This window comes from Cloeon dipterum, chromosome 4 (assembly GCF_949628265.1).
Source record: "Cloeon dipterum chromosome 4, ieCloDipt1.1, whole genome shotgun sequence".
In the NCBI taxonomy this organism is placed as follows: Eukaryota; Metazoa; Arthropoda; class Insecta; order Ephemeroptera; family Baetidae; genus Cloeon; species Cloeon dipterum.
In genome coordinates this window covers 20825935-20853015 of record NC_088789.1, presented here as the reverse complement: position 1 = coordinate 20853015, position 27081 = coordinate 20825935, and the positions used below count along the sequence as shown (strand labels likewise).

Here is a 27081-nt window from a genome sequence, read left to right as displayed (position 1 = left end):
GAAAATTTCAATGCAAACATGGTTGCTTCAGATTTATTAACCAAATATAAAAAATTGACCATTTCTATCAACACTCTTAGCCTATATTCTGCAAAACAATTCACTTTAAGTCCTTTCCCTCGACAGCAGCTGGAGGTGCTTGTTTGGCCTGAGCAGCAGTTTCATTCACCTTCTGCGAAAGGGTGGAGAGCATCCTGCTCAGGTAAGGTGCTGACTTGGTCACCAGTAGATCAGGGTACAGCTTGGCCTTGCTTAGGGCCAACCGGTACCACTCCTGCTCCTCCGCTCCTAAAGCGGCGATCTTCGCTTCTGAGTCCTTCTCCATTAGTTTCACACGCTTCTCCAGCTTTTCTAGAAAGCCAAGAAGGTTTGGGCCCCAGTGTTGCGCCAGTTCAGCACTCACACGACGCTCATTGAGCTTTAAAGAACAAATTGATTGGTTTAATTTTATTTAGTCACTCGTTCTATTTTAAATTCTACCTGCATTAACAGATTGACATGCTGGTCAATTGTTGGCTTAGCGTGTTCTCTGTAGCTTGTGACAAGAAAATTTTTCCCCTCGGACATTTTTGCGGACAGCGACGCAAGGTCATTGCTCAATTCTTCCTTGCTCAGCTTGTCCTTGACCTTGTGCGATCCGTTCTTCAGGGCAGTGATCAAAGGGTCGTAGACCAGCTTCCTGGCGTCTTTACCCCACATGAAATCGAGGTGGTTGAATGTGTTCAAGGGAATCTGCATTGCAGTGGCGGATCCGTTCCTCAGCTTACTGATCAGCTCCATCACGTCCTAATTTATAAAGAAATCTGAATTTAATAGCACATTCGTAAAAGGAGTTTTATGACCTCTTTCGCCGCGAGATAGTCGTTGAGGCTGAAGTGCATGTAGACGGGCACCTCGATCTTGCTCAGGTCGTACTCAGGTGGCTCGGGCGTTCCGTACTTGCGCCTGTTGCCGGCCGCATTCCCTTCGTCGTACTGCCTGAATTTGCCAGAGTTGACCTCCTGCAGGAAGTGCAGCACAGTCTGCGTTGACGCACCGGCCGGCGTGTGCCCCAGAATCAAGGGCAGCAAAGTCTGCGAATGGGAACAAGAGCAGGATTATTAATCACGCGAAACGGGTGGGTTACCTTTACTCGGGTCTGGCGCAGTAAAATCGACATGCTTGCTCGATAAATTCAATTCCTGGACAATTGGATCGTATAACAAAGCAAATCGCTGGACTACTTTCTATTGTTTGGCTACAATATTTCACCTTATTGAATTGACCAGGATCGTAGCCGCAAATGAAGTAAAACAGGTACTCTGCTCCTTTGGTGCCAATGTGGTTGATCTTGAGAAATTCCTCCTCCAAGTATCCGGTGATTGCGCCGTGTCGCAAAAACTCATGCTCCCCAATAAGAGCCAAGGAGATCTTATAAAATGATGCAAAAAAAAATGATCAAAACTGATGAACACGCGGAAATTTCCTCACTTGAAGCTCTCTTTCGAAAGGCGCCATGGTTCTCAGCGGGCTCTTCATGCGGGTCAAGAAGGCGACAGGGGCGAGCGCGTGCATTTGGCGGATCCTGTGCTGCAGCTCAGGTCTCGACGAACAGAAAACCCAGAACATGGTGGTGCCCATCGAGTGGCCCACGTAACTCAACTGGGCCTGGCCCGACTTTTTGAGAATGAAGGACGTCATCGCTGGCACGTCGTAATAACCCATTTCATGAAAACTGAAAAATGCTTTGAGGTTTTGCTAATGTTAAAAATTTAATTTCATTACGAGAAGTCCCAAAACTTGGGATCTGACGTTGAGAGATTAAAATGCACTCTTGAATATGTGTTTCCGCGAATGTTTCCCATCCAAACATCGTATCCCTCGTCCGCCAGCACATAAGCTGCGACATAAAGTAAAAATCTGGCTGCATATTAAAAATTAAAAATAAAACCTAAAGCCTTTCCAGGGCCGAGAGTTAACCAATCAGCGGAGGAGGAGACGAGTCCATGCTGCAGAAGCACCGGGTGTTTATGTCCTGGACCATTTTTATGTGGCGGTATTCTGTGAACGGTTAAAAGGTAGCCGTCCTCTGTTGGCACAATGTGAGATTCAGCAGGGTAACCCGCCCTGGCTATCATCATTGCCTGAAAAATTGAAAAAAATTATCATTAACAATTTAAAAAGAAAAAAAATGTGAATTTATTTGGAGTTAGAATATCTAAAAAAATTATCTAAAAATATTTGGCTTTACTTTTCAGAATTTGCATAAATTAATTTAATTTATTATAACTGCCGGTTTAAATTTTCAATGTGAAATCAATAAGTAATAAATCATAGCAATTATTTACTGGGTCTATGTCGACGTAATCATCATTGGCGTTTGTAAACGTGGTCAAGTGGTCCGCAAACACTTCCTCATTGGCGCTATTGACAATTTGCAGACCTCCGACCCTGTTGGCCAATAGCAGCACCAGAGCAATCAGACGGGCCGCCAGCGAGGTCCTCGTCGTCAAAGGGAACATTTCCTAGACGCACACGCACAGTCAAATTAGCCGCTCGTCGGGTCACCACTCTGGGTAAGAAGTGCAATTGGCACTCAAGGACGCTACGTAGAAAGAAAGTCCTCAACTGACAATGAGTGACGGCTGCTTTAGTTTTGTCCTGCGCGCTGAAGCGCGGAGAACAGAGGAAGTGGGAGCTTTTCTATATTTATGCATACTGTATGACTCTCGAGGCGACACAAGTTAATCTAATAATACATTGCTGCGGAGAGCAACGCACCAGAGAGGCTATGTATCACACTCATCCGCGTGGCTTCCCTATATCGTTCGAACAGCGCCGATGACGGATAGAAAATAAAAATCTGCTACAAAATTTCGTTCTAAAAAGATTAAATCATTGATAAGCAGGTTGGAAATTATTTGAGGATTAACCTGCCGTACCAAATTCATTCAGCTTTTAATGATGTTATAAAAATAAATTTTGTCAAGCGTTTTATTCTAATTGCTGTCCTAATTTATTTTCTTACAGTAAAATTCCAATTTTTTTTTGCTCTTTTTATCCCTGTCCGAGGACCGGGAAGGGCGCGCACTGCACTAGCACGAATGCTGAAACCCGGGTCCCAATAACACCGCGAACGGATAACATGGGCGCACCAGGCCGCACAGGGACCCAGTCCACTCAAGGGCCACTTGCCTCCGCACCGAGGACTACATTGAAACGCTAGACATTCGTCCCGTGAAGCCAAATCACGCATGCTGGAAAGGTGCAAACCAGCAAGTAGCGAGTCGGCGCCCGTTGAGCAATTTTAGCAATTCGAGTCACTAAACTAACCACTTTTTGCCATTTCTGACATTAGGTAGCCAGTATTAGATCTCCGAATTGCTCAAATACCTCCCATTGCTTTGACACTCCTGAGAGTGCCTTAACAATGCAAGCCAACGGGCAAGAGTAAAAAAATAAGTAGCTGATTGAAAAGAATTTGAAGTTGAACAATACCCTTTGACTATTAGTGGCGCGGGTGAATGACACACGCGACACGCGTATTGGTTGCTCGGCAGTGTCACGCGATCGTCTGGCAGCCCTATTTCAGTCGTTTTGTTTTCTTTACTAGGGGAATAGTGCGCTTGCTTCAGTCAGGGTAGGCTCTTTACGTCATAGAGGGACACGTACCTTGGCACACGTGCTGAGAAGCTCTTGTCAGCGCCGCACCTTCTTCCGAAATGTTGAATGAAAACGTTCTTTTAAAGTGGCATGATTTTGATGTTTCGTTGCTACGGCGCACTACATAGTATATATTTTTGTTTACGCAGACCAAAACAATAAGGCGCCACCGGTAATATGTATATATGTTCGATTAAATTGAAAAACTCCACTGGAAAATGAGATAAATAAAAATGTATTGTTTGGATTTGGTTAGACAATTTAATGGATTTTCTTTGTCCTCGTTGGAATTATCAATTTAATTATCATCAGCACCACACTTATTATTTTTCCATCAATCCGTTGCGGTTGTTTTTGATTTGCAGTTTTCTGGGCTGTATCTCCTCAAGTGATTAGAAATGCTATCGCGCCATCATTTCGAGTGCTTTTCGTGTTTACAGCATTATCTCAAGAGATTTATTCACGGGATGATTTCACCTTTAATAAATCAGAGATAAAAGCGACACATATTGGTTTGACAGAACTAAATATTTATTTGTATCGCTAATCAGACCCTTATAAAATGTACCCTTCTGTGTCCTCAAATTCAGGGCACCAACTAGTGAACTATCAAGAAATGTCAATCATGGCGCAATTGAAATTTTTATTAATTTGAATTTTTAAGCAGCCTGACCGAGCAGAGTGAGCAATGGCTCGTAGACTAGGGTGGTGGCGTCGATGCCCCAAATGAAGTCGATGTGGTTGAACATGGGCGGCGCCATCTTGATCATGGCCTTCAGGTTGCCCAGGTTGTTGGCGATTCTCTGCACGTCGAGCGGGTGCGCCAGCCAGTCGTTATCGGCGTAGTGCAGGTAGACGGGCGCCGTCACCTTGTTCAGGTGGTAGTTGGGAGGCAGCATCTGGCCGTAGACCAGCATGTTCTCGGCCCAGCCGTAATCGTACTGCGCGAAATCCCATGAGATGACCTGCTTTGTAAAGTGGATGATGGTCTTGGTCGATGTGCCTGCGGGCGAGTGGCTATTCATCACTGGCAGCGCCGTCTGAAAGAAAATAGAGGGTTAGTTTTTCTACAAAATTTTTGTAAAAATAAGTTTTTTTTAAGGAAAAATAAATTTTGAAGAAAATAAAGTTGTACAGAAAAATTGTGAAAAATCCTTTATGCCTTTTCTTGAAGTTATTTCTAAAAAATTTGGGTTGCAGTTTTTGAAATTTCTGGAAAAATCGGCTACAGTGTTTGCATGCTAATCTGCAATGTCCCCATATTGAAAATCTTGATTTATTTCGTCAGGAGGGAAATTTTCCTCATAATTTGCACCCAGCCGTTGTGTAGATCGCGACGAGAGAAATCAAAATCAAGCAAATTGCGTTGACGGACCGTTTGATTTTTCAAAATCTTAAATTCAATTGTTTCTCGGTCCTGATTACATTAATGAACATTATTGAAACAATCTGTTGCTAAATTCCAATAACTATAAAACTCGAATTTTAAAATGAAAATTTGATACGCATGTGGACATTTAATAAAACTAAATCAATAACTATAACTGTAAATGTTATCAGGATTGCAGTGATATAAAAATTAAATTAACCAAAAAGATAAATTATATCGCACGTTCTTAAACTAAACAGCAGCCTTTTCAGCCCCTCAAGGTCTCAGAATCAGATCATTATTACTAAACAAGTACAATAAAGTCCACACAACAGATTTATTCTCGTTGGAAACTATATCACTGCTCTGAGTGTTATCAAGAAGAAAGCAAGAAGTGAGGCAATCTTGTAAAAAAACGAATCTCGCCTTCCCTGTGACAAAACTCCCTCTTGAAAATCATCCCAAGCTGAAAATTCCTCCCTTCCTTTTAAAACTGGATAAGAGATAGAAAACTTCTGAATCTTTCATCATGAAAAATTAATTTCCTTGAAATTTACAATTATATTTTTAATTTTTGAAAAGTGATTTTAAGAATCATTTATGATTTTGTTCTTAGTAAAGATTAAAAATATGATTAGATACATACTTCATTGAACTGTTCAGGATTGAAGCCGCACAGCATGAAAATCTGCATGGAGCAAATGTCCTGCATGTAGGACCCATCGGCGCAGAGCTGAGCGCCAACACCCTGATTGAACTCGCTGCTGGGCATGTACTCACCAGAGCCCAACACGTTGCTCCACCACTGATAAATTTTTATGAATGTTATTATAAATTTCCTTCAAAAAGGAAACAACGGTTTACCTCAAACATCCAGACGTAGGGAACGAGGGTGAGCAGCAGCGGTGACCTGACCCTTCCCATGAAGGCCACAGGGGCGAGGGCGTGCATCTGGCGGATTTTGGCGTTGTATTCGGGCTTCTCGGAGCCCATGACCCAGAAGGCGGTCGTGCCCATGGAGTGACCGACGTAGTTCACCTGTGTCTCACCGGTTTGCTCCAAAACATAGTCGATCATGGCTGGCAAGTCAAAGATTCCCATTTCATGGAAGCTGTTCAATTTTTTTTTTAATTACTGAAAATTGCTTATTTTAATTTTTATCCTTACGTGAACTCCCAGAACTCGGAACTGCTCTCCGTGGAGAGGTAAGTGTGGTTTTTCGAATAGGTGTTGCCTCTGTAGTTGCCCATCCAAATATCGTATCCATTGTTGAACAGGAAGTACGCTAGAAATTATTCGTTTTACATGAGGACACCACCAAAGGATTATTCGGTTCTTATGCAATGAAAAAAAATCAGCACAAAATTATTGATTTCCTGGAGGCCTTTTTAGTAAGTCGAGTTGATTTGACTCCCCTTCCTCACTAATTTGGTTTTTTCCATTATTTTGCATCACAAAAAAAAATTTAAAACGGAGTTTTGTGATCAAAATATTTTGTTTCGTGCAAAATAAAAACAATTCTATCAACCTACCAAGCGAGCTCTCCGGTCCCATGAGAATCCAATCCGCTGAGCTGGACAAGGATCCGTGCTGCAGGAAGGCCACAGGCTTTCCTGGCTGAGGAATTCTGTGCATTTGCAGCACATATCCGTCCGCGGTGGTCACAAAGTGTGTTTCGACCGGATAACCGCGTCGAGCGATCATCTCTGGCTGCAAACAAGGCAATCGTGTATTTCTGCTATTTTAATTTAAATTTAAAATTCACTCACTGTGCTGAGGCCTACATCAGGATGCACTTCGGCACGGTTGCTGACGGAAAAGGCGCAAGAAACTTGCAGGAGCCCGAGGCAGCAGCACAGCGCGGAAAAACCCTTCAACATGGTATCAGGGGCTCGGCAAACATGGCTCAGGCCGGCCTCCGCATTCCTTTATACCTTCCACTTGACCGCAGCTTATCGCTCGCGAACGCAAAATCTGCGCGCAGAACGCGTGCATCTGATTTGAGCGCTGAAGAGTGTTTTTTGCCGTATCTCGATGGGGCAAAAGGTGTACACACACTTCTTGACATTATAAGAACCCACGCGCATCTTTATTGTTTCTTATCGCAATATTAAAATAATTTTGCGTCCTTGACTTGGGTACGCAGAAGTAGGTTCAAACGTCGGACCCTTTGTGTCACATCTGCCGCAATAGAAACCAGTAGGAATGATAATTTCTAGATTAATTTTTCTCTTTCATTTTGTCGTTGTATTACAGCGCCTTTCCTCAGTAACTTCTCTCAATGAAACACAAATTTGAGTGTTGCAAAAATCGATCAATAATTGATGCAAAAATCAAAATTCAACCCTTTGTCGAACGTTACTGAGAAATATTGGAAATATATTTTAAAAGCTAAATTTATTTGCTGACGAATTTCTCAATCCTTGATTTTTTCCCAAAATACGTACATATATGTTTGAATAATTGTAATTTACACATGAACATTGGAGAGTGCTTTAGACTTTCTCAGATTGCCGAGATTTTAAGTTTGCCACTCAAAACCATGCCAGCTTTTCATTGCATAATATCTACTACGCTACAAAAATTAAAATCATTTAATTTATCATTATCAGAAAGAAACTGGCGCTATCTGCTTCACATTATAAGGTGTTTATTATTCTAACTGTTCACATCAATTAGAGTTAATTTGATTTCAAACGCTCCCAACAGTTTACTCCAAAAATTGACGTGAAAGTGCGGTTAATCAATTCGAAATCCAGTTTTACTTCCCTCTCAATCCATCTGTCAAATATTTGAAGCAAGAAATCTTGACATAAGACACTCATACCATAAAATTCCCGATATTATAAGTATGTTAGATAACTATAACTGAAGTGATTTGACGCCGCAGTTATGAGTAGTCAAGAACTCTTGACTATACGAGTATGCCAATAAAAACAACTCATTATACGCATTCTCACATCTTAGGTACATTGTTAATTTAATCTCTTCGACTGATAGCCACGTTGAACGCAGAAAGCTCTGATAAGAGGCAGTAATTTGCTTATTAATTAGAGCCATTATGACTGTCGGCAACATAAAAAGATTTTCAAAAGGCTTTTTATTTGAGAAAAGGTGACAATTGATTCTATATCATCGAAATGGTGGCATTGGTTTGTTTGGATGAATTATTTTTCAGAGTGTTATGTATTCGAGCAACAGTAAAAAACGTAAATAAATTGATGAAACGATTTAATGACGTTGAAGATTTTTGTCATGCCGACTCAAGAAAAAATTTTCTCTTGTGGCTGTACATATAAAAACGGTTTTCTGGGCACTTCTCCATTCCTCGTTGACACTGCACACTCACACATTTATTATTAATTTAACACACATCCGCAAAAACAATTATTCGGTTGCTGTTTTCAGATTTATTCACATCAAGATCAACGAAATCATTGCTGATTAATTTTTAGTTGCGTAAAAATGTTTATTAAATTGGTTCCTTAATATTTACTCTCTGTTGAGCAGAGAAAAAATTGTGTTGTACAGCAGCTCTTTAACGTCGATCGCCCACAAAAAGTCGAGATGATTAAACTCAGGCAGCGGCACTCGGAACTTGCCCAGGCAATTAGGCAGCTTTTCGAACAACTCAACCACGTCCTAAATTGAAAATTTATAAATAGATCAAGATTTGAAATTATAATTTATGTATTTACATTAGGATGCGACATCCAGTCGTTTTCACTGTAGTGCAAATAAATTTTGGCGGTGATTTTGGACAGGTCGTACTGCGGAGGCGCGTGCTGGCCGTAGTGGTCCATGTTGTCGAAGTAGCCGTAGTCGTACTGCCTGAACTTGGCTGTCAAGTTTCCAGAGTTAATTTTACTCCCGCAAAACCTCATTCTCGCTTACCAGAGTTCATCTCCTGAGCGTAGTGCAGAATTTGCTTCGTGGCTGCCCCGGCAGGCGTGTGACTCATAATTACAGGCAGTGCGGTCTGATGTTATTTGGTTAATTTTGGTTTATTTTAGAAAAAGGAGGAATTACCTCGTTAAGCTGCTTTGAGTCGAATCCGACGATGAGGAAGAGGACGTTTGAGCAAATAACTTGAGTCCAGGCACCATCGTTGCACAAAGCTTGCCCGATAAATTCCATGAAGCCGGAGCTTGGCAGGAACTCGTCCACGCCAAACATGCTCATAATCCACTGTGAAATTAATTAATTTTTCTTAGCGTGAAGAAAAATGTAAATTAGAATGGATAATTTTAAGAATTATATAATTCATTCTAAATTTGTGAAAACAAGGAGAGATTAAGTCGTTATACCAGCATGGAATATTTAACTAAAAACCGCAGATGCACATTTTTTTTAAAATTGGTATAAAATTAACGCACCTCGATCTGGTCGACGAAAGGTGCGATGAGAGCGAGCGGGCTGCGCACTCCGCTCATGAAGGCTACAGGTGCGAGCGCGTGCATCTGCTTGATTTTGGCGTTATATTCAGGCTTCTCGGACAGCATGACGAAAAACTGCGTCGTGCCCTGCGAGTGGCCCATGTAGACGAGCTCAGTGTTGTTCGTCTGCTCCAACACGTAGTCGATTTCGGCCGTGATGTCAAAATGTCCCATTTCATGCCAACTAAATTTCGGTTTCAAAGTGAAATTGTTACATAAGAAAAATTAATAATTTCTTTTTGCACAAGTGTTGAAACAATAAAAAATAAGAAAGCTCGATCAATATTAAAACCTGATTAGACGCAACAGACCTTCAGCAGCTTCTTAATTTCCTTATTAGTTTTATTTAATTTTCTTGAACTTAACTTGTCGTTCTTTTAAAGAGCAAACATCACACTCTCTAATTTTCCTGTCAGCATTTAAATAAAAAAATCACCTGAAATTCCAGAATTCAGAGTCCGTATCGGGGTTAAGGGTGGTGTGATTTCTCGAGTAGGTGTTGCCGCGGCTATTGCCCATCCAGATGTCGTATCCGCGATCGAAAAGCAGATAAGCTGCAGGAAAATAACATTTTTTCCCGAACAAACATAAACACCGAAAAAAAAACTCACCGAGTCCGTGAGTGTAGCCCATCATGACCCAGTCGGAGGAGGCGCAAAGGAGTCCGTGCTGCAGGAAAATTGGCGGCTTGCCCGGATTCGGAATTCGGTGCACCTCCAAAATGTAGCCGTCCTCGGTGGTCACCCAGTGCACCTCCACGGGGTAGCCTTGCCGTCTGATCATGTCAGGCTGGAGTGAAGTTTTTATTTTTAATTCCCTTTTCATATTAGAGTCCAGGAGAACATTACAGTTGGCTTGCCGATGTCGGGGTGGTCGTCAAGCTTCCACAAACGCTGCATCTCCTGCAGTTTTTGCAGTTTTTCCGGATTCGAGTTCAAAATCCGGCTCAGGGAGGATAAGTCCAGCTCTCTGGCAGGGCTGATGCCCGAGTAGGCCACGACGGCCAAGCTCAAAAGCCCCAAAACCACGATTTGTCTCATCTAAATATTTTCGAAAACAATATTTTTGAAAAATATTGTCGTGTTGTTGATTCCCGACTTACCTTGATTTCCTCCGAGCCGAACTATATCAAAGTGATATTTTGCACGGCCAATATATCTGCTGAGCGGGCTGGGCTAATCAAGAGCGACGATAACGCATGCCGCGTGCACAATGTTATCAGCCAGGGGTATCATTTGCATCTTCGCGAGTGGTCAACACGATCGAGTGGCTTTTCGTGTTACCGAGGTGAATAAGTCGATCGAATATCAATACGCCGCTCTCCCCGCGCGCTAACCGCAAACACGCATAACATTTAATCTATATTACGAGTGCATAATCTTCCGCTCGCGCTTCTCTCCGATAGCCGAGGTCTTGGTCCGAATGCCGAGTTCAGATCTCCCGGCGACATCGTGGTGAGTCTAAGTATATAGGCGTAATTTTTAATTCGATTTTGACTAATCCAGGCAGAGTTGTATAATGGCTCCTCGAAGCAAATGCTCAGTAATGAAAAGGTTCTTGGTGTTTGCTGCATCAGTAATCGGCTTGTTTGAAAACAAGGTAATCTGTTTGTTTAAATCAATATTTCTTCGCTACGTAATTCAGCCGTTGAAAATATGTACTCAAATGTTAGATGAGCACAAGTGACACAATATTATTATCAAACCGTGTTGATATCTGAAATGAGGCCAAAACAAGCTCCAGTGTGTGGAGTCAATTTTTGATATGACGAAAATTCTACAAATATTTAAATGTTGATTTTTAAATTAATGAAATTTAGTAGGAAAAAATCGTCTATTTTCAAAGTGTTTTTCTAAGAAGGCTGTAAAAGAAAAATTGCAAAAATCCATTTTTATCCTTTAATCAAAACTCTCTTTAAAAATAAAAAATCCCCTGTTTAAACTGCGAAGAAAATAATCGTCACAATAGTTTTCGTGCAAATCAGCGGCGAGCACTGTCTCCTAATTGAAAATAAAGATTTATTCCAGCAGAAGGGAAATTCCCCTCATAATTCGTACAACGTAGCTAGAGGAATCGAAATCAAGCGAAAAATCATCGACGTGTATCGTTAAACTTGACACTAAATTTGGCAAAAGCTTAAATTCAACTCAAACTTGGTCCAGATTTCCTTATTTCCACAAATAATAGACACAATGAACCACTACTTCCTACAGTCAACAATGCAAAATATTTTGAAAGCCTGTGAAGATCCAGTTAAAAAGTCGGTTTTAAGTGTATTATTTGTAGCGTAATTTTGTCTCGTAAAATACGAGAATAGCATCCCACAATTACGCTTTACAAGGTAGGAATTATCGTCATTTGACCAAATTTCAGATCCTTCGCATTTTAATTAAATAAAAAAATACAAATAAAAGATAAAATAAAGAGTCCAGTTTCGCAGTTTGAGATTAATTTAAAAATTTACTTAAAAATGATCGTTTTAGAAGTGATTTGATAGTGCCTGTGGGCCAAACAAGCCGCTGTACAGTTCTAGAATGTGAGAAATTTAATTTGTCTCTTTTAAGTTAAAATTTTGAGCTAATCCTTGCCTTGTTTGATCGCATATTATGAGAGTATAGCCATATTGTAAAATCAAAATTATTGGTCAATTAAAAAATTACATATTCTTTATTTTCCCCTGAATTGGGAGGTTACGAATTAATTAAGAACCTATTCTGATGCGCTTTTCTCATGCAAATAACACTATACCTCCAAAATTTTCGGTCACCAAGAAATCTGGGTCAATATTAGCTTCTTTTATTGATTTAATTTTTCTAGCTCGACCAAAGATTTCGTTTTTCATCTGAAACATCAAGATATGAATTTACAGATTAAATAGAACCCACAACCAAATCTTCATTTCTCAAAATTCTTGAAAAATCAGAGTGACCAACTGACGCCAAAATCAGTTTTTTTCCTCCACGCGCACATATGCTGCAGCGGAGCAAATGAATCAATTGCACCGCCAAAAAGCAGCGGTTATGAAACAGAGAGAGTATAAAACAATCATCGGCCGGTGGGAAGGAGTGATCGGGCAGCGAGATTAAAATATTAGAGGTAGATGGGCAGCTGGAAGCGGCCAGGGCAGCTGCAGCGAGGACCCTGCCAGTGCAGCCGTGCCGCGCGACGGACGATCTGCGCTAATTACTGATTGTACATTAGACGCGCGCGTGCCGGGCAGAGAGACGGGAGAAAAAAAACGGCCTCCTCTCTTCCAGGGCAGGTGATATTTTATTATGCTATGCGGGCCCAAGGAGCTGCCTGCCACCAATGGAAATAATGATCCGCGCGCGCGGCGGGCCTGCTATTTTATCGGCGACACGCGCCAAACCACCTCAATGCTGGGCCGGTGGCCGTACGGCGAACATCATGCCCATTATTCGCGCGACGAGCTCATGAACTGGATGGACCTTTTCTCAGGTAAGTTTGACTTGCATCTCTTTGATATTGTGTTAATTAAATTAAAGAAATACACAAAGTAAATATTATTTTTATACTATTATACTTTTTTATCTTTGTATTTTTAATACAAAACACATTTTATCAATTTAATATTTTCCTTTTATTTTATTATTTAAAATTAAAGTTTTATTTATTTACTACAAATTATTGTATTTTTGGGTTAATATTTAAAATGTATACTACCATTTATCTTATATTTCTATAGTAAATAAATTTTGTTCATTAATCACCATATTTAATCGATGCACGCCTAATTCCACGTCACCAAGTGTTAGAAAGGAATTGTTTATTGAAAGACTATATTTTAACTGATGAACTTCTTGAGATATGAAAGATGAAATAAAAAACCATTATTGGGTTTGGAATTTGTTTTTTTTTAATAAAAATAAATCAAATTAATTGCGGGCAGTACAAATATGCTAATTAAACAATTAAATGAGTTTTGAAATAAGAATTTGTGATATTTCCATAAAGATTCTCATGATAATGAGTAAAACAATAAGCAAGTCATTTTAACCTGCTTTTATCATTTAAAAAATGTCAGTATGAATTTAATTTAATTTTGTTCATTAACAGTTTTAGTAGCACCTTTTTATGTTCAATTTCAGTTGGGCCATGAAAATGTCTCCCCCGCCCGTCGACTACCTCAGGTGCCTTTATCCGCCAAACCCCGCCGACGGGGCAGGTGCGCAGCAGCCTCCCTGCCGGCCCGGCAGGCAAAACTCGTCCGCGAAAGCTGCAGCTAGGAGCCAGCAGCGTCCGAAGAAGGGCAGTAGTGGAGGCGGCAGCGGCTACAGACACGTGCCGCACAAGGACAAGCCGCCGCAGATGGTGGCCCGGAGGAACGCCAGAGAGCGCCGCAGGGTGCAGGCCGTCAACTCTGCCTTCTACAACCTCCGCATGGCCGTCCCCGGCGACTCAAACGCCTCCAGGTAGGCTCTATAATTGTTTTAAAATTTAAAATTAATATCAAATTAAAATATTAAAAAAACACACTTAAATTTTCTTTTTATTCGTTGCTATTTTCATTTTTCTACTCTATTCAAATTTACTTTTCCGCCAATTTTAAATTGTATTTTTACAAATTAGCAGTGAGACTTCTTATTTAAAATTGAGTGTATGATTCTAAAAAAATACCAACACCTTTTAATTTATTTTTATTTTTATTACTTTTCCTTTTTACTTATCTTTACTTTTCAATCATATCTCAATATTTTTTTGAATAGAAAAGGGATAACATACAAATTGACCTGCGCGCTGCATAATTTTTCTTTGGATTTTTAAATTCAAATATACTTTTACAATTTTAATAAATATCCGGAGATGATATTTTAAATTGTGTAAAGAAAATTTACTTGGTTTATCTTCACCTTAAATTTTAAGAGAACAAACGCTAGCATTTTATATTAAATATCTAAAATTGCAGAGGTAAACGAGTGAGCAAGGTGAAAACGCTGCAACGGGCCATCGACTACATTTACGTTCTCCAAGACTTGCTGACTTCAGCTGACGAATCTACTTCTGCTTCGTCAACGAATCAGGTAATTCCTTTACCAAGAAATTCCCATTCAAGCCAATAACTCCGAGTTTTTGTCAACGCAGGACTACACACCAAATTCGAGTTTGGCGAGCGATGGCGCCTCCCTGTCCTCGGGAAACGTGTCCTCGAGCACGGCCTGCTGGGGCGACTGCAACAACTGCGCCAACTGCACCAGCATCGCCGCCTACTCAAATACGCAGATCCTCATTGAAAACTTCCAGTACTGATTTTTCTCACTTCAGGATCTCTTATGATATGCAGCTCAAAGATCATACACAAGACTAGTCATTTAATCTTTTGGTGCCACGCACCAAGCCCTTCTTCTCGCTCTCTCGCTTTTTGCACTTAATTTTAAGGACGACTCCATCGCATCACTGCCTGATGATTTTTACTCTTAAAATGTGCGTTTTTAGCACCTGCCATTTTTGTATGCACCATTTTCCTTTTTACAAATATACAAATAAATTTTAACTTTAATAAAAACTGTGTTTTAATAGGATATATGACTTAAATTACCGTTTACAAATTATTAGGTTAATCTTTTATCACTAAATTTAAGTAATTGGGGATGTCTTCTAATCATAATAATATTCAATGACGAACAGTTAGAAATCCAGAGATTCCAGAGCAGCAGTCGTATGACAATAATTGCAACTTGGTCAGGACTTATCTAGCTGATTAATTATTCAGGAATTTGCCTTTTATCTAGATTTACGTTGCAACCTTCGCGAACCCAGGCATTAACTCGGGCCGCAGGACAGAACTCCCCAATAGTTACCCTCCCGGTGGAGCCGTTTCCTGAATGTGGAATAAGCAATATAATCTTGGAAATTTCCACCTGTGTTGGTACTATAAGGATTCACGCGTATTTCAAGAAACTGCACTTCGCGGGCTGTTCCTGCACAGTTGAGCAAAATCTAGACTGTATCCGATTTTAGAATTGCTTTTATTTAGGTCGGTCGTTGACTCTTCGCGTCACATCCAAGCTGCTTACTATTAAATAATTGAAAATAACACTTGCGCTATCAAGGCTTAAGTATCCCAATGACGCTGCGTAAAATCACAAACGCAATGCTGGGCTCGCTTCATTGATCACAATTGTTGAACCTATGCGATTATTTGACTCAATAAATGTTGCGTGAATACCATACAAACAACTTTTTTAATAATAACAGAATATATAAGAAAGATTTACGCATGAACGCAGGTAATTTTTTAAATTTAAAATTAACGGAAGGCTGAACGCTGCGCGGAAATTAATTCAGGATGGTCGCTAATGGTGGAATTTGAGAATAAAAATTATATTGCTCAGCAATGATTAAAGCCTGACGTTTTCGATTATCACGCTGATTCATAATTCACTGCAGCATGTGGTTTGTTTTGTAGGTAAAGTACTGCTGATGAGGCCTGCAGAGCCAAATCAGCCGCTGTCGAACACGAGAGCGTGTTATTTAGTTTTTACCTCAGAATTTCACGATTTAGCTGACCATATTTAATTAATTTTCGTGCTGACTTCTTTAATAGTTGGAATAATTCAGATTTTTATCATGCAAACGTATTATTTTCCTCTCCTAAAAATAAAAAGAAGCTTTTAGATAGATTACAGTAAATATACTTGCTCTCTTCCTACGAATTTTATTCTAAATCAGAGAAATGAAATTGATTTGGGATGATTTTCCCACATTTTAATCTAAGAAATTTTTCGCAAATTGGATCATGGTTTTGGATCCTTCAAGTGAGAGAAAAGGAGCTTCCAATGTAATTAATTAACATTAATTATTATCTTCCGGGCCGTTCATTAATTGTTTCAATTTTAATATATTTATCTTGCTTGTGACGAGATATAACCGATCGATTTTATGAACCTAATAAATTTATATATTGATTAGATCCAATTGAGGGCCTATAGTTGAAAGTAAAATTCCGTTTATTTAAACTTTGACCATTGAGGCGTCAAGGACAATAATAATAAAGAGATGTGCATTGTACTGCCATCATGAAGTATATAAATTCAAAGTGCTTAGCAGAGAACTGCGTCTTAATGTCAGGCCGCCCAATTTTCTCGTTAATGCGCATCAGTCAATTCAGGCCCCCACAATCGCATGCGGGGACGCCTTTCGAAACTTTGTTTTGGAATAATAAAAGCTTGCTCGACGAATTCCAGCCTGGTCAACGAACGATCTGCCGCCAGCAAAATTTATGCGGCTGATGTAATTTGCGAACAACATTTCGATTATTCCAGTTTACCTTCAAGTGTGTTCCAATTGCGGCAAAATGCAAAAGTCTCGCTGGGCTTTACAGTTTCGCTTAAACTTTAGCAACGAAAATAAATTAATTAAATTTATTAAAAAATGCAAATATTTCTCGCTATTTTATAATTGTATGACCTCATTTTAACAAAATCCCCAGCATCAAAAACAAAATTTTCATACTGCGTAGTAAGCAAATGAGATCGCAACAGTTTTCCTGTGAGCAAGTAGCGTCTACGTCAATGGGAGGTGCGTTCGTTACGCATTTCGTGCAGACGCAGACGGAGCAGATTTATTTCAATAAACACAAATTAGACTGACATAAGGAGCTCCATTGAAGATGTGCCCACTGGCGGCGGGCGGTGATTGGCCGGCAGCATCCGCTGAGCCGCGTAAGAGAGTGCTGAGCGGCCGACGCACTTACAGTCGTGACCCGCAGTCTCGACGAGAAGGTTGTCGCTCGTCCATTCAAGCTCTCCGTGCACACCAGCGTTTCACTATGAGAAAGTTTGGCCTGCTCAGGTATATATCAGGACTTTTCCCATTTCGTCGGGCTCAATTATAGACACACGCGCTCGCAACTAACTTGCGCTTCTCGCAGCCTTTTACTTTCTCTGTTCGCCAAAACGTATATTTATAATCTTGAAATCTGTATCACTTTTTCCAACAAATTATCAATTTAATACCTAAAATTGTGCAGGTAGTTCAAAAAAAAATTAAATAAATAAGCTCCAAAACCGAACGCAAATTTCCACGTTGCAAGAAAAGGGCAAAAATAAATTCTACAGTGAATATTTGAGTGTTATCTATTAGTTTAACAATCCGAAATTTCACCGCCAACAGGCCCAAATCTAAAAATTTTGAAAAATTAATGAAGTTTTAATTTTTTTATTATTTTAACTACAAATTATATTTTGGATTGCTAATTATATTTTATAATTCTTAATCAATATATTGCTGCTCAGTCAGTAATAATTTAAATGTGAAGAACCACACAGCAATTATCCAGTTTGGATGTTCCGATTAAAAATAAAAATCATAAAAATGTTACAATCTTTACATTTTTTAAATATAGCAAAATTATCAAATCAAATGAAGAGTGTTATTCAAAAAATTTCCTGGTGTTGCGTGTCATTGCAATTTAAGGGTTTTCCGGATGAATTTTGATAACAAAAACGGGAAACACATCGTACGATACTTGTGGTGAAATTCTCTTATCAAAAATGCTCCAAGCATCATCAGCATCGTAATGCAATAAAAATGCTATCAGACCATAAACGTCATTTTATTTCACTGAAAAAATGTATGCTTCTAATGTGCAAACAATACAAAGTTTTCAATGCCTGATCGCGACCTAATTGCACACGAGTTCATATAAAAGTTTTTGTAATGACTCAATGTTGGCTTGGCATCGCGGTCAAGACAATATACAATGTAAACAATGTTAGCCTCTGCCACAAATCCAGTTTGAACCGGCAACTTAATATGCGGAAGATTACACATTCAATTTTTTCCTATCATCTGTCAAGGACATAGAGCCGCGATGTGTAAATAATCTTCTGGTAATTGGCGGGCGTAGCCAAGTCCGACGCCGAAGCTAAAAAAGTGCAGTGTGTTTCTGTTCCAATTCCAAAAAAAGCCCTTTGACGTAGCAGGTGTGCCTAATTTTTCGTTCAATGCGTACTCCGCTCAAGTGACGAGTAACTTATTTCTGACTCAATTTTGTTACTTAAAAATTTTGTAAGTGAGGATTTTTTTAATTTACAGCAAGGCCCTGCCGAAGCTGCAGACCAAAAATGTGCCGGTCGAGCACACCAGTTTTATGAACGAATTGGCCCTGGAAAGGAAGCCATCTATTCTGCGAGAATTGAGTATGATGCTGATGATTTCATCACGAGAAGTTTTTAATTTTAAATTTCAGTGAAAAATCATGCTACGGCGTCGAAGAACGTCGTCTTTATCGGCGAAGGGTTGCCACATCCCGAAACTATACCTTTCAGCGAAGTGAGTTTTACCCTGAAGGACGGAACTAAAAAGGTTTTCACTGGGTCTGAGCTTGTCACTGCCATCAACTATCTCCCAACTCAGGGGTAAGAGTGCAGTTTCCATAATTTTAATTTAGGCGAATAAGAGCATTTATAAAATTAAATTTTTTGGAAATATCAATGAAATAAATAAAATTAATTGAAATTTTAGGAATCCGAAGTTCGTGCAAAAGCTGCGGGAGCTCATGGACAGATTCCACGCACCCCTTCGTTGGGAGGACCGCGACGTGATTGCAACCGCCGGCTCGCAGGACGGCCTTAGCAAGGTTATCGAGATGAGCTTACAAAAGGGTGATGCGATCGTCGTCGCCGACCCCGTCTACTCCGGCCTCGTCAGCAATGTAAGATTTATATGCATTTCTAACGCAAGCCACGTGGGAAATATTTCCTAATAATGAGAACATCCAAGTAAAAATCCAGAGAACAAAAATCTAATTTAGGAGACTATAAATAAACATCTCTACATACTCTTCCTCCAAAAACCCGTTTAACCGCTCTCTTCGTTGAAAGTCATAAAGGACGACTCTTTTCTTAACTCCCGATTGGATAACATCATTTTTTTACTAAAGCAGTTCATCTCGCGGCACCGCAGACTTTGCTGAGTTCATGTGTGCTTCGTCATTTTCTGACGCACACACTGCCAAGTTCAAGGCAGACCCTAAATTATGATTTTCCGCAGGTCCGGCCGTATAAAGCGCAACTCATTTCTGCGCAATACAGAAAGAACGGTCTCGACACGGTGGAAATGAAAGATAAGCTGACTGCCATTTGGTCCTCCAGGTCGAAGGATGTTAAAATTCCCAAGGTATTTCAAAACACAATAAAACAAAAAGAGTAGAGTTTGTAATTAAAAAATGTTCAGATTCTCTACATAAATCCAGTGGCCAACAATCCCAGTGGACACGTGATCAGTGACGAACAAAAAAGGGAAATCTACGAAATCGCCTGCGAATTCAACCTGCTAGTTTTGGAGGACGACCCCTACTATTTCCTAGGCTTCCAAGATGTAAAAATTGTTCGTATTAAATTCTATAGATTTTAACCATCTCCCCAAAAATAGGAGCTGCCAAAAAGCTTCCTATCGATGGACACAGAGAACCGAGTGGTCCGGTTTGACTCGTTCTCCAAAATTTTCGGCGGCGGACTCCGCGCTGGCTGGATGACTGGGCCCAAAGAAATCGTCCGAATTGTTGAAATGCACATGCAAGTGTCGGTTCTTCACGCTTCTTCCCTCACCCAGGTAAACTTAAAACAAATGACTAATTAATTTTGGTTAATGGCCCAATTTGGCTAATCACGTTTTTAAATCAGGAAAAATTAAAGCATTCGTAAAATTTAAATTTCATAACTCATTGTCAGTGTTTGTTAGAAATTGTACCATTATTTCTCAATGTTTAACTTCCCTTGAGAGTCATTTTTGTGATGATTATGTGATACCTTTTCTATATTTTAAAGTGAGAATAGCCATTAATAATTTAATGCTTTATATTTGAACTCCATTTTAGGCAATAGTTCTCCAGATTTTAGAGGGTCAAGGCTGGGAAGGATTTTTGGACTACACCAAAAGTGTGAAAGAATTCTACAGGAAAAGACGAGACCAGATGGTTGCCTTGGCCGACAAGTACCTCACAGGTTTGAATAACCATATATTTCGCTTATGGTTTTTTGGGTTTTTTATAAAAAAATATGGCGAGAAGTAGGAGTTGAATTTTAAAAACTTGTCAATGTTCCGGTTGATTGGTCGAATCGGGAGAAATAATAAGCACAATTAAACGAGACAAGCGAGGTCATTTTTCCATCGAAAATGAAAGTATTATATAGATATTTTTTTTAAATATTTTTCTTGTTCATACTATTATTGAGTCTTGACTTTTGATTTAAAATGAGCTGTGTAGATTTATAAATTGCTAAAAACGGATATTAAATAGGATTTAATTTTTTATCAGAACACAAATAAACTTGTTAGAAGCGCATTTTGTTAATTATTTTCCAGCTAAAAATAGTACCCTTGATTCACAAAGTAATGAATATCTTAAAATACAATAAAAATTATTATCTGTTTAGCTTGGCGATGAGCGATTATGATCTTTTCTGAGGTCAAATTTGAAAAAACCGAAAAAACGCGGGAAATCGAAAAATAAGTGGAGTTGCGTCCAGATGGTTTTTGCTTTTCACGCAAAAAATCAGTGGTGCAATTTTGCGCATTGCAAAATTGGCGAACCCTGTGAATTTCTCTCTTCAATCAATAAAATACACTACACAGTGAAAGGGAAAACGTTTTGAAATTAAATTTGAGTACGTTTTTGACAGCAGAATTAATCCTTTAAATTTTGAAAACTTTAAATGAAGCGTTAAAAATTAAAACTATGCACTGTGTAATCTTTTGCATTATGAAATTTCACCAGGTCTGGCCGAATGGGACGTGCCCGAAGGCGGAATGTTCCTCTGGGTCAAAGTGAAAGGCGTGAGCGACGTGCTAGCCATGGTGATGGAGAGAGGACTGAAAAAAGACGTGATGCTGATTCCCGGACACGCGTTCATGTCCGACCCGACCAAACCGTGCCCGTACATCAGGCTGTCTTACTCGTTGGTGCCAATGGAGGACGTGGAAAAAGCCATGCAGAGGCTCGCCGAGCTCATCAAGGAAGAGCAGGCAATCGAATCTCAAAAGTGAGAAGAAACGCGCTTTTTACCGTTACTGTGCTGGTATTTAAGCTGGATCAAAGCTAGTGATTTTTAATTCTAAGCTGTAAAAAGGTTATGTATTTGTAAGTTTGCTGAAAATGAAATAAAAACAATGGAATTTGCAATCCTGAAGATTTTATTTTTAAAATTTTGTTTTGCATCACATTTAATTAGCCTCAACGTTTCAAATATAGACAGAGAGTTGTCGTTTAATTGTGTATTAGTATAGCAAGCTACATCTAGTTGAGAGACTATTCCCAGGTAGCGTAATGAATATTTCATATTAACCACGAGGTAACTTTTAAACAAATTTATCACTATACAATCGGTTGTACCATTCTAAGGATCAAACAATATGTGCACTTATCTGGCGATAACAAAAGAGATTTCTACCCAAAAAGAGATACACCCCATCATTTGTTCGAACAAATCACACATTATTAAGTATTAAATTACAGAATTTAATAAAAAGAAGCTGCGAATTTAATGGATGAGAAGATAATAAATTATTATGTTGTTAATTGGGTGACGGACAGGCGCGGTTAGATACGATTTTGACTAGACCGGTTCGTATGTGCCATACGTGCTCTCTGCATTTTGGCAAATGCTCAGCGTCTCCTCCGAGTCCCTGTCAAGGGACGAGGTAGTCTCAAGTTCCGCCGAGTTATTGCTGCGGCCGTGGGTGGGCGTGTTCCTGGAAGAGGTGGAACTCAGGGCATGCTCCTGCATCACCGGCGGAACAAACTGCCTCGAAGGAGTGGTTGGCTGAGAATTTGCCAGCTCCTGGTTTTGCCTTCGCCGTGGTCTCTACACATATAATGTAGGTTTCCTTGTTAAATTACAGTTCAAGATGAGGAGGAACCAAATGGGCCATGAAAGGGTTTGAAATAATTTAATTGAAAGCAGATAAAGATTAACATTCATTAATTTGGGAATATTTAGCAAATTTGTGAGGAGGAATCCAGATTTAATTTACTACAACCAGAAAATTTTTAAAGATTTGATACGCTTGTCAAATTCTGATGGAACATTCATGTTTTTCGTTCTACATGCTGTTCAATTTAAATTTAAATTTATTTTCAGCTCATTCTCTAAAAAAGCCTCCTTATCACTTATGATATTACTAATTATTAAATTAATAAATTACGCAAGCAAGTCAATTAAAATATTAAAAACTTGGCAAATTGAGAATCAAAGTGCAGTACGTGGGACAGGACTAGGTGCGTCTTAATAATTTAATCACAAAACTTACATAGCTGCACCACGAGCGAGAAAAATAACAACAAGCCATGCACTTTCGCACCTAATTTAATGTTCTTTACATTTACACACTGCACAAAGACTTAACTTTGTTGCTTACCCTCGTGTACGTGATGGGACTGAAGCCCTTGCAACAGTTGAGGAAGATGTGTGAGAGCATGAAGAGCATGGTCAGCACCAGTCCGGCCAGCGAGAACATGGTGATGCCCTGCAGACCGAGTCGCAGCAGCGAGATACACATGAAACTCAGCTGCAGCAACACGATCGATGCGATCACGCAGATGATGGCCGTCTCGTGAATGCTTTGGGAGATTTTTGACGGGCCATAAGCGAAGTAGATGTTGTAACGGTCAACCAGATGCTTGAGTATCAGATACAGCCAACCTGCACTCAAAATTTTCAGTTTGAGCATGGAGAAAAGAGGTGCTAATTACCGAAAGGAGTGATTAGGGGGCAAGACAGGCTGTACATGATGGTCATGGCGAAGATCAACAGCATCCACGCGTACTGCACGCCAAACGGAAACTCCCACAGAATGGCCTTACGCACGCTCATTGTCTCTGCTGCTGATCTGATTGTGAGGACAAAAACAATAGTTTCATTTCTATTTCAGCAATTTCGGGAAATGAAAAACTTCTTCAATTCCACAAATGATTAGTTTAAACACATCACTGTAAATGGGTGAGAAGACTGAGAAACGTAAAATTGTTGAAAAACCGAGCTACAAATAAAATTTAAATTTGAAGATTATCTATTTGGCAAAGAAAAACCTTAATTTGCTTAAAGAAGCAAACTCCTTAATTTTTGTGAGGTGAAATATTCATAGATTGTTTTTAATACTACTTACTTGGCAAGACAGATCTTGACAGCATACATGAATAGCTCTGGGAACCTAATAAGTTCGAGTGCGGTGCCCACGAAAGCTGAAGTGGTTGCGTAGCTGACGAAAAAGGCGCCCTTATCCGGCAAGAACAGACATTCCCACCTGTAGGTTTCGTTCTTCTGGTGAATAGCCCACTCAACAAAGGCCTGCGCGCTGCGAGTGACGTTAGTAAATCAATTAAGAAGAATTTATTGAGCCTACCTAGTCAGGCCAAGCGAGGGCAGGATAATAACCATGAAGAGCAGGAAGAGGAATGTTTTTCTCATTATGGAATGGTTTTGCTTAGATCTGGTCCAGTGCGACAGCCACTGGTCTGAGTAGGATACCAAGACTGGCATTAGAGCGGCCACTGTCCACAGCAGCAGCGTTGGCAAGAATTCCGAAAGGAGTGGACTCTGTAACAGAAATATTTTCTTAAAAAAGAACCAGGCTGAAATTTGAAAAGGAACAAATCTATTACTACCCTCTTCTAAGCTTCATTGATTTTTATAGGCAGCCATCTAAGATTTGTCAAAAAACCTTCATAGAGAATTATTTGCGGACAAATATTCAAAAAATTTAGTCACTGAATTTTTTACTTTTAACTCAGCAACTTGCATTTTCATGTTTGCAATGGTTTTAAGTTTCGTTCAATACTTTTAACAATAGCTAATGCAATTGAGATTAAAAATAGAATGAACATAAATAGGAAAATGAATTCCTAATTTAGCCTTCAAACAAAATTAACCAAAGGATTTATTTGATAAAATTTTGAGAGTATTTCGAGAATAAATTTGGATCACTTTGAATGAATAATGTTTATTTAAAATTCAACATACCATCTTCTGAAGCTCATCAGAAAATTTCAGGGAATCAAGCAAGTTGACCACAATGGCAGGCGTAGTGAGAAAGAAGAGGACAATGAAGAGCACCAGGTGGATGATGGTGGCCTTGATGTACCAAAATTTGGACGAAACGGCTAGGTTCTCCCTGTATAAAATCAAGTTGATTAAATTGATCTCCAAACAAAATTAAAATTCGTACCAGTAGATGTCATGAGGACGTGGAGCAAAGTCGACATTCCACAAGTGCGGCTCCAGGCTGCGCGTCTTGGAGGAGGGGGATGGGTTGGAGCCGCATTTGCACGAGGCAGCGTGGTCTTCATAGATCAGACGCGCCTCCTCCACAGACGCCAGTGTGACAAACGCAACTCCAAGCGGCTTTTTCAGCGCTTTCTGTTGCTCGTCTGCGAGGGCGTTGCGTAGGCGTTCCTCCTCCGCCGTGTAATACTCCAACGCGTCAACCTGAGCATACAAAAAATATTTTTAAACACCAAGAAAATAACGATCCAGCAGGATGGGGAAATTAAAATGTTTTGACGTGAAAAGTTGAATGAGGCAGATTCGAACCTGACTTTTGCAGCAGCAGCACATAATTCCACACACATGCGGACGCATTTTAAGCCTGCTCCCTCCGTTTTCGTTGTGTTTTTCACAGTAAATTTTGGCCTCAAACGCCGTTTCCCTAAAAATTACATGGTTTGCGATTTATTTTAGGCCAAAACAATTGCAAAAATTAAATGTTTTCATTTTATTTTAACTTGGACGTAACAGTAAACAATTAACTCACCTATCTTTCGTTAGCTCAGTGACTTTGGCGATATCATAGCCCAGATTTATTTCAGTTGCAGAAATTTGATAGGCCTCTCTGAATGGCAATGCTTCAAATTAAAAGCGAAACTTTAAATTCATTTGAAACTTACTCAAAATGAATTTTCAAGTCGTTCTTATCGCAAAACTGTCTGGGAATGTTTGTAATCATCAGGGTGCGAGAAACGCTGGAATCCTCCTCCAGGTGCATGGAAGTGGAGAACTTCCTCATGATGAATATGCCGAGCGGAAGGTACAGCAGGGCCAGAACTACGTGCACCCACAACCATTTTGAACTGAAATTCAAAGACACTAGATGAAAACTCCAGTTATATACATAAAATAGTACTGATATTGTGGTTTCAAAATTATTTTAGAAGGAACCTTATGATCTGAATGAGCCAAGATAAAATGCAACGCGTAAACAAACTAAAATATCCCAAGAATGGTCAAGTCAACTGTGAAATAAAATTAATAATTTTAACATAAAATTTAAAAATTTTGAGCCAGTCAAGATTGTGGAGATCAGATGAATATTTTTCTTTTGTCTTACTGTGGGTCTAAATTGCTAACTGTAGTGTGGCCAAAGGTCTTCTCATCACCCTGCAGGTTACCCTGGAAGTTGATGGGCAGCACGATGGCCAACGAGATAATGGTCACGATGGTCATGTAAACAATGACGTGTCGCTGGAAGGACAGGTACTGCACCGCGTCATGGCCGCTTTTTCGCAGTATGTCTTGGTCCCTGCGAAGACAGATTAATTATAATCCAAAACACACAGTGAAAAGATGTCGCACTTTATCCTGAAGACGGCAAAGAGCCAACTGCCGAAGCCCTTCTCGACGAATAGTGTGGAATCAATGGAAGCGACAGAACCGGCGTCCGCACTCAGGCTGCTGGAGAGCGCTTCTTTGGCGTAGAAAAATTGGGTCCATCGCTCATCTCGCTGCACCACTGCTATTCTCCCATAGTTCCAGGCCCTTTTCCTCAGCATTGCGAAAATAAACAGCAACAGCTATGCACCAAAGTTTAAAGATAACAAGTTGTGTTAGTTATTTTATCTTTTTTAGCATACCAGCCAGCACGTGAAATTGATGGCAACGTTTTCTGGAATTCCTTCGTACACAGAAGTGAAGATTCTGGTGTGGTTGTTTCTGGAACCGCATTTTTCTTCAGGCGGCGCTCCGAAACCCTCATAGGAATCCATTGGATCTTCAGTGAAGAAGTTTCTGAAGGAATCGCTGGATCTGGCAAAAATCACATGATAATAACCCATGAGATCATGTTTTTCTTATGAATGAGTCACGCTGTTATTATGGCATTCAAACAAATCAACACCAAGACGTGTCAAATACTAGGATGTTTTTTGTAGTAGAAATGCGAACCGTACATAGATAAATAAATAGTATTCTCATTCAAACGGGCTCAAACCCACTATCTACTTACAAAGACATGATCTTCCGATCTCTTTATCTCTAATTTCCGGAATGAATTATGCAGGCTGAGACGTCACTTTGTTCGGATAAGGCTGTTGCGGCTCCGTCTGTAAAAAAGAGGCCTTAAAATGTAGGACAAGTTATGGATTCGTCGGGATTTACATAACCACTGACGAATTGAGAAATAAATCAAAAACAACTCACGAAGAATGAAAAATATTGGTTTGAAAACAAACCTCATGCTGAAGGTGCAGTGTTGTGTATTTACAAATGAAAACAAAAACAAAATACGATGAAAAGAAACGCAATTTAGAGTTTTGGCGACGTACGCTGACGTAAATTCTCACATCAGCACAGCTGACACTGACACACGGGCGGAGCAACTGGGAACTGGGGTGTAGGAGAA

The 27081-nt window shown here is 39.8% G+C and overlaps 5 protein-coding genes across 7 annotated transcripts; 2 read left to right on the top strand and 3 right to left on the bottom strand.

Annotated features, from left to right (window-relative positions):
• Positions 1-5: 5 nt before the first annotated feature.
• Positions 6-6926, bottom strand: LOC135942435 (uncharacterized). The gene is made up of 14 exons (XM_065488555.1): positions 6781-6926; positions 6544-6721; positions 6179-6296; positions 5876-6122; positions 5658-5816; positions 4308-4682; positions 2328-2504; positions 1931-2123; positions 1765-1879; positions 1471-1714; positions 1252-1410; positions 843-1073; positions 481-786; positions 6-418 (listed from the first exon to the last, which is right to left on the bottom strand). Exons 1-14 carry the CDS (start codon positions 6889-6891, stop codon positions 101-103), a joined length of 2931 nt encoding a protein of 976 aa, XP_065344627.1. The 5' UTR covers positions 6892-6926; the 3' UTR covers positions 6-100.
• Positions 6927-8412: 1486 nt separating this feature from the next.
• Positions 8413-10807, bottom strand: LOC135944727 (lipase 3-like). The gene is made up of 9 exons (XM_065491874.1): positions 10550-10807; positions 10296-10487; positions 10059-10236; positions 9884-10001; positions 9388-9631; positions 9041-9199; positions 8906-8990; positions 8710-8852; positions 8413-8653 (listed from the first exon to the last, which is right to left on the bottom strand). The coding sequence occupies exons 2-9, from the start codon at positions 10485-10487 to the stop codon at positions 8504-8506; spliced, it is 1269 nt and encodes a 422-aa protein (XP_065347946.1). The 5' UTR covers positions 10550-10807; the 3' UTR covers positions 8413-8503.
• A 1572-nt stretch (positions 10808-12379) lies between these two features.
• Positions 12380-14971, top strand: LOC135944184 (achaete-scute complex protein T3-like). Its single transcript, XM_065490973.1, has 4 exons — positions 12380-12906; positions 13557-13880; positions 14375-14489; positions 14551-14971. The coding sequence occupies exons 2-4, from the start codon at positions 13564-13566 to the stop codon at positions 14713-14715; spliced, it is 597 nt and encodes a 198-aa protein (XP_065347045.1). The 5' UTR covers positions 12380-12906; positions 13557-13563; the 3' UTR covers positions 14716-14971.
• Positions 14972-17098: 2127 nt separating this feature from the next.
• LOC135944724 (kynurenine/alpha-aminoadipate aminotransferase, mitochondrial-like) lies at positions 17099-21592 on the top strand. The gene is made up of 9 exons (XM_065491870.1): positions 17099-17259; positions 18505-18608; positions 18659-18827; positions 18934-19123; positions 19462-19587; positions 19645-19788; positions 19843-20022; positions 20288-20414; positions 21188-21592. The coding sequence occupies exons 1-9, from the start codon at positions 17237-17239 to the stop codon at positions 21454-21456; spliced, it is 1332 nt and encodes a 443-aa protein (XP_065347942.1). The 5' UTR covers positions 17099-17236; the 3' UTR covers positions 21457-21592.
• On the bottom strand, positions 21581-27068 carry Tmem63 (transmembrane protein 63). 3 transcript variants are annotated; one of them, XM_065491867.1, is made up of 15 exons: positions 26912-27068; positions 26686-26782; positions 26315-26486; positions 26037-26254; positions 25792-25983; positions 25352-25534; positions 25219-25296; positions 24999-25113; positions 24634-24893; positions 24429-24579; positions 23812-24005; positions 23575-23763; positions 23162-23298; positions 22828-23111; positions 21581-22274 (listed from the first exon to the last, which is right to left on the bottom strand). In XM_065491867.1, the coding sequence occupies exons 2-15, from the start codon at positions 26691-26693 to the stop codon at positions 22026-22028; spliced, it is 2430 nt and encodes an 809-aa protein (XP_065347939.1). In that variant the 5' UTR covers positions 26694-26782; positions 26912-27068; the 3' UTR covers positions 21581-22025. The 3 variants fall into 3 exon arrangements, with proteins under 3 accessions (XP_065347939.1, XP_065347940.1, XP_065347941.1); XM_065491868.1 differs by having other exon boundaries at positions 26880-27052; XM_065491869.1 differs by lacking the exon at positions 26912-27068 and having other exon boundaries at positions 26686-26797.
• Positions 27069-27081: the final 13 nt, after the last annotated feature.